The sequence below is a fragment of the Pseudophryne corroboree genome, chromosome 3 (genome assembly GCF_028390025.1).
Source record: "Pseudophryne corroboree isolate aPseCor3 chromosome 3, aPseCor3.hap2, whole genome shotgun sequence".
Lineage (NCBI taxonomy): Eukaryota > Metazoa > Chordata > Amphibia > Anura > Myobatrachidae > Pseudophryne > Pseudophryne corroboree.
The window spans coordinates 683,268,653-683,285,417 of NC_086446.1; the positions used below are offsets into that span (position 1 = coordinate 683,268,653).

General features: G+C 47.3%; 1 protein-coding gene across 2 annotated transcripts in view; it reads right to left on the reverse strand.

Annotated features, from left to right (window-relative positions):
• The window catches only part of PCGF6 (polycomb group ring finger 6), a 182,842-nt gene that overhangs the window by 69,251 nt on the left and 96,826 nt on the right, over positions 1–16,765 (reverse strand). For both annotated transcript variants that reach the window (XM_063961959.1, XM_063961961.1), the window contains exon 7: positions 11,269–11,296. In XM_063961959.1, the coding sequence (XP_063818029.1) occupies positions 11,269–11,296 (28 nt within the window). The remainder of the gene's footprint in view (positions 1–11,268; positions 11,297–16,765) is intronic.

Below are 16,765 nucleotides of genomic sequence, written 5' to 3' on the forward strand. Positions count from 1 at the left end.
TTTTGCTGTTGGAGAGGTACTGGAGCTATGACTCCTATCTCCAAGAGTCTTCGTACTGCCTGGAGAAGGGAATCTTGACATTCCTGTGAAACTGGTATACCTGTTGTAAAAAATCTCAGAGGAGGTTTGACCTGAAAATCTAGTCTGTAACCGTGGACAATAATAACTCTTACCCAGGCAACTGTGCAGGTTTCCGACCAACTTGTTTGAAATTCAGCAAACGAGCTCCCCCCCTGGGATCCCCCGGGAGGGAGGGTAGCCCGTCATGCTGTGGGCTTAGTGGCAGGCTTAGGGTCCTGTTGCAAGGAAGTTGTGGTTGCCGCATTACCACAGCCTCTGTTACCTCTAAAAGAGGTGGTTCCCATTTTGCTCTACTGTCCTCTGGAAAAAATAGGCAAACAAAAGCCTGCAGGTAACCTGAAATTTCTTATCAGGGTGCTTCCATGCTGAAATAAATAAGATTTTACTCACCGGTAAATCTATTTCTCGTAGTCCGTAGTGGATGCTGGCAGTGGCGCACCCAGGGGGGGTTTCCGAGTACCCAGAAACCCCCCTCCACCCAAAAAAAAATTATTATTATTTTTTTTTTGCTGCATGAGTATTATTAATGACTGTCTAGCGTCCTCTGCAGCCTGCTTTCTTCCTGGTGGCACTTGCAAGTGCAATAAAAGTTTACTTTATTTTAATTATAGTACATATATATATCCATGTGCATACATATATACACATGTATATACATACATACATATAAACAAACACACACACACACACACACATGATATATATATACATGTGTGTATATATATATGTGTACTGTATGTGTGTGTACACATATATATATATATATATACATGTTTAATTACCCAAAATGCCTACACCAATCCTGTATTATGCTTTCTGTGTGCTTAAGGTTTTCTTTTATGTCTGTGTGGCTTATCTATTGCTGTATTACTTAAGTCCTCTGTATCATGTGTATTGTTTTTGATGTCTGTAAAGCGCCTTGAGTCCTGTTGGAGAAAGAGCGCTTTATAAATAAAATTATTATTATTATTAATATGCTATGTATATGTGTATATGTATGTGTGTGTGTATGTATATATATATATATATATATATATATATATGTATATATATATATATATATGTGTGTGTGTTGATATCTGTGTATATATATATATATATATATATATATACACACACACACACACACACAGACACACTAGTTTTACGGACCCAGCATATACTGGGTCATCTCAGTCCCCACCCCCGTGATTGGCTCCGCCCAGTTCTGGAAACCCCCCCATGCAAATCCTGCGTTTGCCACTGGCTGGGAACTCCGAAAGGACCATGGGGAATAGCGGCTCCGCAGGAGACTGGGCACAACTAAAAGAAAGCTTTTAGACTACCTGGTGTGCACTGGCTCCTCCCACTATGACCCTCCTCCAAGCCTCAGTTAGGATACTGTGCCCGGAAGAGCTGACACAATAAGGAAGGATTTTGAATCCCGGGTAAGACTCATACCAGCCACACCAATCACACCGTATAACTCGTGATACCATATCCAGTTAACAGTATGAAACATAACTGAGCCTCTCAACAGATGGCTCATAACAATAACCCTTTAGTTAACAATAACTATGTACAAGTATTGCAGACAATCCGCACTTGGGATGGGCGCCCAGCATCCACTACGGACTACGAGAAATAGATTTACCGGTGAGTAAAATCTTATTTTCTCTAACGTCCTAGTGGATGCTGGGAACTCCGAAAGGACCATGGGGATTATACCAAAGCTCCCAAACGGGCGGGAGAGTGCGGATGACTCTGCAGCACCGAATGAGAGAACTCAAGGTCCTCCTCAGCCAGGGTATCAAATTTGTAGAATTTTGCAAACGTGTTTGCCCTTGACCAAGTAGCAGCTCGGCAAAGTTGTAAAGCCGAGACCCCTCGGGCAGCCGCCCAAGATGAGCCCACCTTCCTTGTAGAATGGGCTTTAACTGATTTAGGATGCGGCAGTCCAGCCGCAGAATGCGCCAGCTGAATTGTGCTACAAATCCAGCGAGCAATAGTCTGCTTAGAAGCAGGAGCACCCAGTTTGTTGGGTGCATACAGGATAAATAGCGAGTCAGTTTTCCTGACTCCAGCCGTCCTGGAAACATAAATTTTCAAGGCCCTGACTACGTCCAGTAACTTGGAATCCTCCAAGTCGCTAGTAGCCGCAGGCACCACAATAGGTTGGTTCAAGTGAAAGGCAGATACCACCTTAGGGAGAAACTGGGGACGAGTCCTCAATTCTGCCCTATCCATATGGAAAATCAGATAAGGGCTTTTAAATGACAAAGCCGCCAATTCTGATACACGCCTGGCCGAAGCCAAGGCCAATAACATGACCACTTTCCACGTGAGATATTTTAGATCCACGGTCTTTAGTGGCTCAAACCAATGTGATTTTAGGAAACGCAACACCACGTTGAGATCCCAAGGTGCCACTGGAGGCACAAAAGGGGGCTGAATATGCAGCACTCCTTTTACAAATGTCTGAACTTCAGGTAGTGAAGCTAGTTCTTTTTGGAAGAAAATCGACAGAGCCGATATCTGTACCTTAATGGAGCCTAATTTTAGGCCCATAGTCACTCCTGTCTGTAGGAAGTGCAGAAATCGACCCAGCTGAAATTCCTCTGTTGGGGCCTTTCTGGCCTCACACCAAGCAACATATTTCCGCCATATGCGGTGATAATGTTTTACAGTTACATCTTTCCTGGCTTTAATCAGCGTAGGGATGACATCCTCCGGAATGCCCTTTTCCTTTAGGATCCGGCGTTCAACCGCCATGCCGTCAAACGCAGCCGTGGTAAGTCTTGGAACAGACAGGGCCCCTGCTGCAGCAGGTCCTGTCTGAGCGGCAGAGGCCATGGGTCCTCTGAGATCATCTCTTGAAGTTCCGGGTACCACGCTCTTCTTGGCCAATCCGGAACCACGAGTATTGTCCTTACTCCTCGTTTTCTTATTATTCTCAGTACCTTTGGTATGAGAGGCAGAGGAGGGAACACATAAACTGACTGGTACACCCACGGTGTCACTAAAGCGTCCACCGCTATCGCCTGAGGGTCCCTTGACCTGGCGCAATATCTCTCTAGTTTTTTGTTTAGGCGGGACGCCATCATGTCCACCTGTGGCCGTTCCCAACGATTTACAATCAGTGTGAAGACTTCTGGATGAAGTCCCCACTCTCCCGGGTGGAGGTCGTGCCTGCTGAGGAAGTCTGCTTCCCAGTTGTCCACTCCCGGAATGAACACTGCTGACAGTGCTAGTACGTGATTTTCCGCCCAACGGAGAATCCTTGTGGCTTCTGCCATTGCCGTCCTGCTTCTTGTGCCGTCCTGTCGGTTTACATGGGCGACCGCCGTGATGTTGTCTGACTGGATCAGTACCGGCTGGTGTAGAAGCAGGGGTTTTGCCTGACTTAGGGCATTGTAAATGGCCCTTAGTTCTAGAATATTTATGTGTAGGGAAGTCTCCTGACTCGACCATAGTCCTTGGAAGTTTCTTCCCTGTGTGACTGCCCCCCAGCCTCTCAGGCTGGCATCCGTGGTTACCAGGATCCAATCCTGAATGCCAAATCTGCGGCCCTCTAGTAGATGAGCACTCTGCAGCCACCACAGGAGAGACACCCTTGTCCTTGGCGACAGGGTTATCCGCTGATGCATCTGCAGATGCGATCCGGACCATTTGTCCAGTAGATCCCACTGAAACGTTCTTGCATGGAATCTTCCGAATGGAATCGCTTCGTAAGAAGCCACCATTTTTCCCAGGACCCTCGTGCACTGATGCACTGAGACCTGGCCTGGTTTTAGGAGGTTCCTGACTAGCTCGGATAACTCCCTGGCCTTCTCCTCCGGGAGAAACACCTTCTTCTGGACTGTGTCCAGAATCATTCCTAGGAACAGTAGACGTGTCGTTGGAATCAGCTGCGATTTTGGAATATTTAGAATCCACCCGTGCTGACGTAACACTACCTGAGATAGTGCTACTCCGACTTCTAACTGTTCCCTGGATCTTGCCCTTATCAGGAGATCGTCCAAGTAAGGGATAATTAAAATGCCTTTTCTTCGTAGAAGAATCATCATTTCGGCCATTACCTTGGTAAAGACCCGAGGTGCCGTGGACAATCCAAACGGCAGCGTCTGAAACTGATAATGACAGTTTTGTACTACAAACCTGAGGTACCCTTGGTGAGAAGGGTATATTGGGACGTGGAGATAAGCATCTTTGATGTCCAGAGACACCATATAGTCCCCTTCTTCCAGGTTCGCTATCACTGCTCTGAGTGACTCCATCTTGAATTTGAACCTTTTTATGTAAGTGTTCAAGGATTTCAGATTTAAAATTGGTCTCACCGAGCCGTCCGGCTTCGGTACCACAAACAGCGTGGAATAATACCCCTTTCCTTGTTGCAGGAGGGGTACCTTGATTATCACCTGCTGGGAATACAGCTTGTGAATGGCTTCCAAAACTGCCTCCCTGTCGGAGGGAGACTTTGGTAAAGCAGACTTCAGGAACCGACGAGGGGGAAACGCCTCGAATTCCAGTTTGTACCCCTGCGATACTACCTGTAGAATCCAGGGATCCACTTGCGAGTGAGCCCACTGCGCGTTGAAATTCTTGAGACGGGCCCCCACCATATCTGAGTCTGCTTGTAAAGCCCCAGCGTCATGCTGAAGACTTCGCAGAAGCAGGGGAGGGCTTCTGCTCCTGGGAAGCGGCTGCATGGTGCAGTCTTTTTCCTCTTCCTCTGCCCCGGGGCAGAAAGGAGTGGCCTTTTGCTCGCTTGTACTTATGGGAACGAAAGGACTGAGTTTGAAAAGACGGTGTCTTTTTCTGCTGATGTGAAGTGACCTGGGGTAAAAAGGTGGATTTTCCAGCCGTTGCCGTGGCCACCAGGTCCGATAGACCAGCCCCAAATAACTCCTCCCCTTTATACGGCAATACTTCCATGTGCCGTTTGGAATCCGCATCCCCTGACCACTGTCGCATCTATAACGCTCTTCTGGCAGAGATGGACATAGCACTTACTCTTGATGCCAGGGTGCAAATATCCCTCTGTGCATCACGCATATATAGTAATGCATCCTTTAAATGTTCTATAGTTAACAAAATATTGTCCCTATCCAGGGTATCAATATTCTCAGTCAGGGAATCCGACCATGCGACTCCAGCACTGCACATCCAGGCTGAGGCGATTGCTGGTCGCAGTATAACACCAGTATGTGTGTATATACTTTTTAGGATATTTTCCAGCCTTCTATCAGCTGGTTCTTTGAGGGTGGCCGTATCAGGAGACGGTAACGCTACTTGTTTAGATAAACGTGTGAGCGCCTTATTTACCCTAGGGGGTGTTTCCCAACGCGCCCTAACCTCTGGCGGGAAGGGATATAATGCTAATAATTTTTTAGAAATTAGCTGTTTTTTATCGGGGGAAACCCACGCTTTATCACACACCTCATTTATTTCCTCTGACTCAGGAAAAACTATTGGTAGTTTTTTCACACCCCACATAATACCCTTCTTTGTGGTACTTGTAGTGTCAGAAAGGTTCAATGCCTCTTTCATTGCCGTGATCATGTAACGTGTGGCCCTACTGGACATTACGTTTGTCTCGTCACCGTCGACACTAGACTCAGTATCTGTGTCAGGGTCTGTGTCGACCCACTGAGGTAACGGGCGTTTTAGCGCCCCTGACGGTGTCTGAGACGCCTGGACAGGCACTAATTGATTTGCCGGCTGTCTCATGTAGTCAACAGTTTTTTGCAAATTGCTGACATTATCACTTAATTGTTTAAATACAATCATCCAGTCAGGTGTCGACTCCCTAGGGGGTGACATCACCAACACAGGCAACTGCTCCGCCTCCACATCATTTTCCTCCTCATACATGTCGACACACGCGTACCGACACACAGCACACACACCGGGAATGCTCTGATAGAGGACAGGACCCCACTTAGCCCTTTGGAGAGACAGAGGGAGAGTCTGCCAGCACACACCCAGCGCTATATATATATATATACAGGGATAACCTTATATAAGTGTTATTCCCTTATAGCTGCTGTTATTATCGTTATTTGCTGCCAAAAATGCCCCCCCTTTTCTTTTTTACCCTGATTCTGAAGCAGGACTGCAGGGGAGAGTCAGGGAGCCGTCCTTCCAGCGGAGCTGTGAGGGAAAATGGCGCTTGTGTGCTGAGGAGATAGGCTCCGCCCCTTCACGACGTCCTTATCTCCGCTTTTTTGTGTAAAAATGGCAGGGGTTAAAATACATCCATATAGCCCAGGAGCTATATGTGATGTATTCTTTTTGCCACCTAAGGTATATACTGTTATATTGCGTCTCAGGGCGCTCCCCCCCAGCGCCCTGCACCCTCAGTGACCGGAGTGTGAAGTGTGCTGAGAGCAATGGCGCACAGCTGCGGTGCTGTGCGCTACCTTAGTCTGAAGACAGGATGTCTTCTGCCGCCGATTTCACCGGACCTCTTCGTCTCTTCTGGCTCTGTAAGGGGTACGGCGGCGCGGCTCCGGTGACCCATCCAGGCTGAACCTGTGATCGTCCCTCTGGAGCTAATGTCCAGTAGCCTAAGAAACCCGATCCACTCTGCACTCAGGTGAGTCCGTTTCTTCTCCCCTTAGTCCCACGATGCAGTGAGCCTGTTGCCAGCAGGACTCACTGAAAATAAAAAAAACCTAAACTAAACTTTTATTCTAAGCAGCTCAGGAGAGCCACCTAGATTGCACCCTTCTCGGCCGGGCACAAAAATCTAACTGAGGCTTGGAGGAGGGTCATAGGGGGAGGAGCCAGTGCACACCACCTGATCCTTAAGCTTTTATTTTGTGCCCTGTCTCCTGCGGAGCCGCTATTCCCCATGGTCCTTACGGAGTCCCAGCATCCACTAGGACGTCAGAGAAATGGGGACATGCAGGTAAGCATCCTTGATGTCCAGGGATACCATGTAATCCCCCTCGTCCAGGCTTGCAATAACCGCCCTGAGCGATTCCATCTTGAACTTGAATTTTTTTTATGTATGTGTTCAAGGATTTCAAATTTAAAATGGGTCTCACCGAACCGTCCGGTTTCGGTACCACAAACAGTGTGGAATAGTAACCCCGTCCTTGTTGAAGTAGGGGCACCTTGACTATCACCTGCTGGGAATACAGCTTGTGAATTGCCTCTAGCACAGCCTCCCTGCCCGAGGGAGTTGTTGGCAAGGCAGATTTGAGGAAACGGCGGGGGGGGAGACGCCTCGAATTCCAGCTTGTACCCCTGAGATACTACTTGAAAGATCCAGGGATCCACCTGTGAGCGAGCCCACTGATCGCTGAAATTTTTGAGGCGGCCCCCCACCGTACCTGGCTCCGCCTGTGGAGCCCCACCGTCATGCGGCGGACTTGGAAGAAGCGGGGGAGGACTTTTGCTCCTGGGAACCTGCTGTTTGTTGCAGCCTTTTTCCCCTACCTCTGCCTCTGGACAGAAAAGACCCGCCTTTTCCTCGCCTGTTTTTCTGGGTCCGAAAGGACTGTACCTGATAAAACGGCGCTTTCTTAGGCTGTGAGGGAACATGGGGTAAAAATGCTGACTTCCCAGCTGTTGCTGTGGAAGCTAGGTCCGAGAGACCATCCCCGAATAACTCCTCACCCTTATAAGGCAAAACTTCCATGTGCCTTTTGGAATCTGCATCCCCTGTCCACTGCCGAGTCCATAAGCCTCTCCTAGCAGAAATGGACAATGCACTTATTTTAGATGCCAGCCGGCAGATCTCCCTCTGTGCATCTCTCATGTATAAGACTGAGTCTTTTATATGCTCTATGGTTAGCAGAATAGTGTCCCTGTCTAGGGTGTCAATATTTTCTGACAGGGAATCTGACCATGCAGCGGCAGCACTGCACATCCATGCTGACGCAATAGCTGGTCTAAGTATAATGCCTGAGTGTGTATATACAGACTTAAGGATCGCCTCCTGCTTTCTATCCGCAGGCTCCTTCAGGGCGGCCGTATCCGGAGACGGAAGTGCCACCTTTTTAGACAAACATGTGAGCGCTTTATCCACCCTAGGAGGTGTTTCCCAACGTGCCCTATCCTCTGGCGGGAAAGGGAACGCCATTAGTAACTTTTTAGAGATTACCAATCTTTTATCGGGGAAAGCCCACGCTTCTTCACACACTTCATTTAATTCTTCAGATGGGGGAAAAACTACGGGTAGTTTTTTCTCCCCAAACATAATACCCTTTTTAGTGGTACCTGGGTTTATATCCGAAATGTGTAACACCTCTTTCATTGCCTCAATCATGCAACGAATGGCCCTAGTGGACATTAGATTAGACTCATCGTCGTCGACACTGGTATCAGTATCCGTGTCGACATCTGCGTCTGCCATCTGAGGTAGCGGGCGTTTTAGAGCCCCTGATGGCCTTTGAGACACCTGGGCAGGCACGAGTTGAGAAGCCGGCTGTCCCGCATTTGGCATGTCGTCAAATTTTTTGTGTAAGGAGTCGACACTTGCACGTAATTCCTTCCATAAACCATCCACTCAGGTGTCTGCCCCGCAGGGGGTGACATCACTTCTATAGGCATTTGCTCCGCCTCCACATAATTTTCCTCATCAAACATGTCGACACAGCCGTACCGACACACCGCACACACACCGGGAATGCTCTAACAGAGGACAGGACCCCACAGAAGCCCTTTGGGGAGACAGAGAGAGAGTATGCCAGCACACACCAGAGCGCTATATAATGCAGGGACTAACTGAATTATGTCCCCTATAGCAGCTATAATATTTACTGCGCCTAAATTTAGTGCCCCCCCTCTCTTTTTTACCCTTTCTGTATGTAGACTGCAGGGGAGAGCTGGGGAGCTTCGTTCCAGCGGAGCTGTGAGGGAAAAATGGCGCCAGTGTGCTGAGGGAGATAGCTCCGCCCCTTTTTCGCTGACTTTTCTCACACTTTTTTAAGGATTCTGGCAGGGGTAATTATCACATATATAGCCTGTGGGGCTATATATTGTGATTGTTTTGCCAGCCAAGGTGTTTTTATTGCTGCTCAGGGCGCGGCGCGGCTCCGGGAACGAACACCAAGGACGGGTCCTGCGGTCGATCCCTCTGGAGCTAATGGTGTCCAGTAGCCTAAGAAGCCCAAGCTAGCTGCAAGCAGGTAGGTTCGCTTCTTCTCCCCTTAGTCCCTCGTTGCAGTGAGCCTGTTGCCAGCAGGTCTCACTGTAAAATAAAAAACCTAAAATATACTTTCTTTCTAGGAGCTCAGGAGAGCCCCTAGTGTGCATCCAGCTCGGCCGGGCACAAAAATCTAACTGAGGCTTGGAGGAGGGTCATAGTGGGAGGAGCCAGTGCACACCAGGTAGTCTAAAAGCTTTCTTTTAGTTGTGCCCAGTCTCTTGCGGAGCCGCTATTCCCCATGGTCCTTTCGGAGTTCCCAGCATCCACTAGGACGTTAGAGAAAAGTGGTTATCTATTTCAGCAGAGGCAGGAAAAGAAATAGCACTCTGTTATTTTTTTGTATAAAAGCAAGGTTGCGGAGGAGTCGGACCAGAATCCGTAATTTGTAAAACCTGGTGCACTGCTCGTATGTGTGCGTCTAACTCCTCAGACTCAATCTTTGCGTATTCCTGAATTAATTTAGTGTCTGAGTCCAGGTCAACCTCTCCCTCCTCTAAAGGAGGTAAATCTTCAGTGTCTGCTTCATCAGACTGCAATACTGCTGGTAATTGTCTCTTTTTTGCGACTGTCTGTGTAGAAAAGGAAGTGGGGGGATTTAGACGCCCCATAGTTTTTCTTAGCCCCTCTACTGATTTGGCTAAACTTTGCGCCCAATCTGGTTCGGGTAGTGAAGCCTGGGACCTGGATGCTTGTCTATCCTTACGAGAAGCAGCCAGTTCCGCAGAAAGATCAGACATGACCCCAGCCAGCTGAGCTAACCAAGTAGGAGTGGGGTCCTGCATAATGGCAGGACTTTCCACTGTGTTTGCTGACTCACATGTATCACAGTATAATATAAGGAACCTTCAGCCTGTTGTGTGAATTTGGCAGAGCATTTCTTACAGGCATATAGCTTCTGTGAAGCCTTTGAAAAGTGCCCCTGCCCGTCATTTTGGCAAAGTCAGAAACACACACACACACACACACACACACACACACACACACACACACACACACACACACACACACACACAGATAAACAGGAAGGAAGGATTTTTAGAGAAGGGGGAGCATACCGGAGAGGGCCAGTCAGAGCCATCCTATAACAACAGCTACAGAACACTGCAACTACAACAGGTGTTTCTGTTATGTATGCAACTAAATTTACTTCCCTTCTCTATCTCCACCGTAACTCACGCTACCAGATGTCCCTTTTGCGTGCTGAGTTAGAAGATGGCCGTTGCCTCGTGGACAGGATGCCAGCCCCACTGCAGAATGATGCTGTAAGCAGCCGCGTGTAATAGCGCTGCAAGCGTCGCGTAGCTCCCTCCCCCCCCCCCCCCCCCCCCCGTGCCTCCTAGCGGCAAATTCAAAAGTGTTCAGAGAGATTTACAGTGCAGCGGCGGGCGCTGTTGTACCGCCGCGTCTAGCCGGATGCCGTACCAGTGTTGGGGAAGGTGCCCTCTAGGAAGTGCTTGCCCCGGAGACGCTGCTAGTCAGAGCTCCGGGCTATACCCACCCCCTGCCAAGCTGACCGGCTGGGCACAGGCTGTGGGGACCTTACAGGACGCTGCATGCAGCTCCTAAGGAATAACCACCGGGACTGATGTCCCTGTAGCCGGGAGTTCTGGCTGCAGACTGAAGAAAGCTGTGCCAGAGTCACACCGGTAGCTCCCGCAGTGCAGACAGACAGGGGCAGTAGGCTGCCTGTCTGTTCTCAGCTTCTTAAAATAGAAAATCTCTGGAGCAGCCCAGAGAAAGGACCAGCTCCCTCGGACACATTTTCCAAACTGGTCTGTAGGTGGGAGCATAGAGGGTAAGAGCCAGTCACTATTCTAAACAATTTAAAGTGCCAGGCTCCCACTGGACCACCATCTATACCCCACCGTAAAGATCCTCCAGTGTCCCCTGTGGAATCGGAGAAATGGATTTACCAGTAAGTACCAAAATCCCGTTTTTAAAGCAGTGGATGAAGGAGAATATTTTTAACAACTAAAATGACATAACAAGCTCTGATTTACACTTAGACTGCCCTACAAAACAAAGTGTTTGTAATAACTCTCTCCTACCTTGTAGCTGCCTGTACCTTCTTCAGCCCTAAAAAATAAAAATAAAAAAAACATTAAAATACTTAAACAAGAGTTAAACTAGAACTCCAACATAAAAAGCATAACTGAGATCCCCAAGCAGTCAGTGTAAATATTTTAAGCTTTCCATTGATGTACATTGTAAAACCTTCCCTTGCAGTGGCAAGTCTTTTCATTTGAGTTTCTAATGCACTTTCATAAACCATTTCATTGTCATAAATAATGCAACAGTGAGCAGGTTACACAGACATTAAGCACTTGAAGCTGCACTACAGTCTGGTGCATTCAAGCTTATACTCCTAAACCAGACCAGGGTGTCACTAGATACATACTGTATGTAGGGAATGCAAACATATTCCAAAGAGTTCACGTCAACCTCAATATGTCAGGGTAGTTTAATCCCCTATCCGTTTGATAGATAGACAGTGTCTAGTTAGACAGTCAATAGATAGACACCATATATTAGACAGACATTAGGTCGACAGGGTCAAAAGGTCGGCAGGGTCAAAAGGTCGACATGAAAATTGTCGACATAAAAAGATAGACAATTGTTTTTTTTAAATGTAACATGTTTTTGGATTATTTCATACTTTCTCTATCCATGTCGGCATAGAGTTGGTTATAAACCTTGTGGCGAGCGCAGCGAGCCACCGTGCCCGAAGCGTGGCGAGCAAAGCGAGCCCCGCGAGGGTATGCCTTTCTACAATTGGGGTCCCAGATGACAAAACTATCCACACAAACCACAAAAATGCAAAAAAAATGGTGTCTACCTTTTTCATGTCGACCTTTTGACCCTGTCGACCTTTTGACCCTGTCGACCTCTTGACCCTGTCGACCTAATGTCCATCTAACATATGGTGTCTATCTATTGACTGTCTAACTAGACACTATCTATCTTTCATACCGGGACCGTTTAATCCATACTAACAGCTGTAGTCAGCTAAACTGACTATTGTATGCTGGACAACACTTCTTATAAAATACCAAACACATAAGAAACTGCTTAAATAATACCTACACACAGCAGCTGAACTGGTATAGCAAATGGGACCACATTTATGAAGCTGGACTTAAAAAGAAATAATTCACAGACCTGGCATTCCCTTGTTATACGCGAATGCTGGCGGCATGGGGCGTGCTGCACCTTGCAGCAAACGGGGAAGAAGGGTAACACTACTGAGGTAAGAACTGGCCTAGCACAAGTGCAATGTGCCATGTAACTACTTCGGTTAGTGTGTCATATTAGTATCACTACAAATGACATAGCAAGCAGTAAGCCTGCTCTTACCAAACACAGGGGCAGATGTATTAACCTGTAGAAGGCATAAGGAAGTTATAAACCATTGATAAAGCAGTGTTAAGTGCAAGGTGATAATGCACCAGCCAATCAGCTCCTAAATGTTAATTAACATATGGGAGCTGATTGGCTGGTGTGTTTATCACCTTGCATTTATCACTGGTTTATCACTTCCTTATGCCTTCTCCAGGTTAATACATCTGCCTCACAGGGTCGGAAGTATTAAGCCTGGAGACGGCATAAGGAAGTGATAAACCAGAGATAAGTGCAAGGTGATAAAGGCACCAGCCAATCAGCTTCTAACTGTTAATTTACATATTGGAGCTAATTGGCTGGTGCGTTTATCACCTTGCACATATCACTGGTTTATCACTTCCTTACACCTTTTCCAGGTTAATACATCTGACCCTAAAGGTCTTCTAACATTTCAAACATGAGACAGATTTACAAAAATACACTCCCTTAAATTAGGTAATTAAATGTCCTCTTTCAGTATAGGAATAAATGCTGTACCCTGGGGTGGTGTGTACAACGGTATGCAACCACACGGCCAACATTAACGTCGATAGCATGACGTCGACATACAACCATGGCGTCAACAAATTTTTAGGCTAGTCCACAGTTTACAGACACAATTCTATCGCTGACATTCGCAATATAGACATTACGTCAATATCGAAATTGTGAATGTTGCATGTTAAATGTTTACATATAACATGCTGTAAACATTCTGAATGTATATATACCACACCCGTGTACAACATATCCAGTGCATGTTTTATTTGAATGATATTTAATTTTGGTCAGAACATTAAATGTTATTTTAGAGCACACTGCTGTCAGACAGGAAATCTTTCCAGACATAACCCACCCAAACCATTGCTATTGGTATCTCTTGCCCCCTTGTGGCAATGCTCGTCTTAACATCCGTTCTGTGATATTCCAGTGTTATAAAATAAATCTTTATTAACTCCTTCAAGTCAAGAATTATGTTCTGTCTTGGGGTTGTTTTTTTTTTTTTACATATATATATTTTTTTTTTTAATTATTATTTATTTCTTCCTTCTAGTTCCAACTAACAGGGAACTGAGTGAGAGAAGCAGCCTACCATCTTCCACAATTGAAAAAGCATAGCGCAGAAGAAGAGTATTGTTTATCTGACATGTATATATATATATAAAAAATAAGATTTTAAACCTACCGGTAAATCTTTTTCTTGTAGTCCGTAGAGGATGCTGGGGACTCCGTAAGGACCATGGGGATAGACGGGCTCCGCAGGAGACATAGGCACTTTAAGAAAGACTTTAGGTATGGGTGTGCACTGGCTCCTCCCTCTATGCCCCTCCTCCAGACCTCAGTTAGAGAAACTGTGCCCAGAGGAGACGGACAGTACGAGGAAAGGATTTTTGTTAAACCAAGGGCAAGATTCATACCAGCCCACATCGTATAACTTGTGATAAACTAACCAGTTAACAGTATGAAAAAACAACATAGCATCAGTCGGAGACCGATGAAAACAATAACATAACCCTTATGTAAGCAAAACTATATACAAGTCTTGCAGAAGTAGTCCGCACTTGGGACGGGCGCCCAGCATCCTCTACGGACTACGAGAAAAAGATTTACTGGTAGATTTAAAATCTTATTTTCTCTTACGTCCTAGAGGATGCTGGGGACTCCGTAAGGACCATGGGGATTATACCAAAGCTCCCAAACGGGCGGGAGAGTGCGGTTGACTCTGCAGCACCGATTGAGCAAACATGAGGTCCTCCTCAGCCAGGGTATCAAACTTATAGAACTTTGTAAAGGTGTTTGAACCCGACCAAGTAGCAGCTCGGCACAGCTGTAGTGCCGAGACCCCTCGGGCAGCCGCCCAAGACGAGCCCACCTTCCTAGTGGAATGGGCCTTGACCGATTTTGGTAACGGCAATCCAGCCGTCGCATGCGCCTGCTGAATCGTGTTACAGATCCAGCGAGCAATAGTCTGCTTTGAAGCAGGAGCGCCAACCTTGTTGGCTGCATACAGGACAAACAGTGCTTCTGTTTTTCTGACTCTAGCCGTTCTGGCCACGTAAATTTTCAAAGCCCTGACCACATCAAGGGACTCGGAATCCTCCAAGTCTCGTGTAGCCACAGACACCACAATAGGTTGGTTCATATGAAAAGATGACACCACCTTAGGCAAAAATTGAGGACGGGTCCGCAATTCCGCCCTATCCATATGGAAAACTAGATAGGGGCTTTTATGAGACAAAGCCGCCAATTCCGATACTCGCCTAGCCGAAGCCAAGGCTAACAACATGACTAACTTCCAAGTGAGATATTTTAACTCCACCGTTTTAAGTGGTTCAAACCAGTGCGACTTAAGGAAACTCAACACCACGTTAAGGTCCCAAGGTGCCACCGGAGGTACAACAGGAGGCTGAATATGCAGCACTCCCTTCACAAAAGTCTGTACTTCAGGGAGAGAAGCCAATTCTTTTTGAAAGAAAATGGATAAGGCCGAACTCTGAACCTTAATGGAGCCTAATTTTAGGCCCAAATTCACTCCCGTTTGTAGGAAGTGAAGGAAACGGCTCAGACGGAATTCTTCCGTAGGAGTATTCCTGGCCTCACACCAAGAAACATATTTTCGCCATATACGGTGATAATGTTTAGCGGTCACGTCCTTCCTAGCCTTTATCAGAGTAGGAATGACCTCATCCGGAATGCCCTTTTCCGCTAGGATCTGGCGTTCAACCGCCATGCCGTCAAACGCAGCCGCGGTAAGTCTTTGAACAGACAGGGACCCTGTTGCAACAGGTCCTGTCTTAGAGGAAGAGGCCACGGATCTTCTGTGAGCATCTCCTGCAGATCCGGATACCAGGCCCTTCGTGGCCAATCTGGAACAATGATAATTGTCCGTACTCCTCTTTTTCTTATTATTCTCAACACCTTTGGGATGAGAGGAAGAGGAGGAAACACATAGACCGACTGGAACACCCACGGTGTCACTAGTGCGTCCACAGCTACCGCCTGAGGGTCTCTGGACCTGGCGCAATACCGCTGCAGCTTTTTGTTGAGGCGGGACGCCATCATGTCTATCTGGGGCAGTCCCCACTGGCTTGCAATCTGTGCGAAGACTTCCTGATGAAGTCCCCACTCTCCTGGATGCAAGTCGTTTCTGCTGAGGAAGTCTGCTTCCCAGTTGTCCACTCCCGTAATGAACACTGCTGACAATGCGCTTACATGATTTTCCGCCCAGCGAAGAATCCTGGTGGCTTCCGCCATTGCCACACTGCTCCTTATGCCGCCCTGGCGGTTTACATGAGCCACTGCGGTGATTTTGTCTGACTGGATCAGAACTGGTAAGTCGCGAAGCAAGGTCTCCGCTTGACGAAGGGTGTTGTATATGGCCCTCAGCTCCAGGACATTGATGTGAAGACAAGTCTCTTGACTTGACCAAAGACCCTGGAAGTTTCTTCCTTGTGTGACTGCTCCCCAACCTCGGAGGCTCGCGTCCGTGATCACCAGAACCCAGTCCTGAATGCCGAACCTGCGACCCTCTAGAAGGTGAGCACTCTGCAGCCACCACATGAGAGATATTCTGGCCATGGGGGACAGGGTGATCAACTGATGAATCTGTAGATGTGACCCGGACCACTTGTCCAGTAGGTCCCATTGGAAGGTCCTCGCATGGAACCTGCCGAATGGAATGGCCTCGTAAGATGCCACCATCTTTCCCAGGACTCGAGTGCAGTGATGCACTGACACCTGTTTTGGTTTCAATAGGTTCCTGACCAGAGTCATGAGTTCTTTTTTTTTTCATTTGGAAGATAAACCCTTTTCTGGTCCGTATCCAGAATCATGCCCAAGAAGGTCAGACGAGTCGTAGGAACCAGCTGCGACTTCGGGATATTGAGAATCCAGCCGTGTTGCTGTAACACCTTCAGTGAAAGTGACACGCTGTTCAGTAACTGCTCTCGTGATCTTGCTTTTATGAGGAGATCGTCCAAGTACGGGATAATTGTGACTCCCTGCTTGCGCAGGAGCACCATCATTTCCGCCATTACCTTGGTGAAAATTTTCAGGGCCGTGGAGAGCCCAAACTGCAACGTCTGAAATTGGTAATGACAATCCTGTACCGCAAATCTCAGGTACGCCTGATGAGGTGGATATATGGGAACATGAAGGTATGCATCC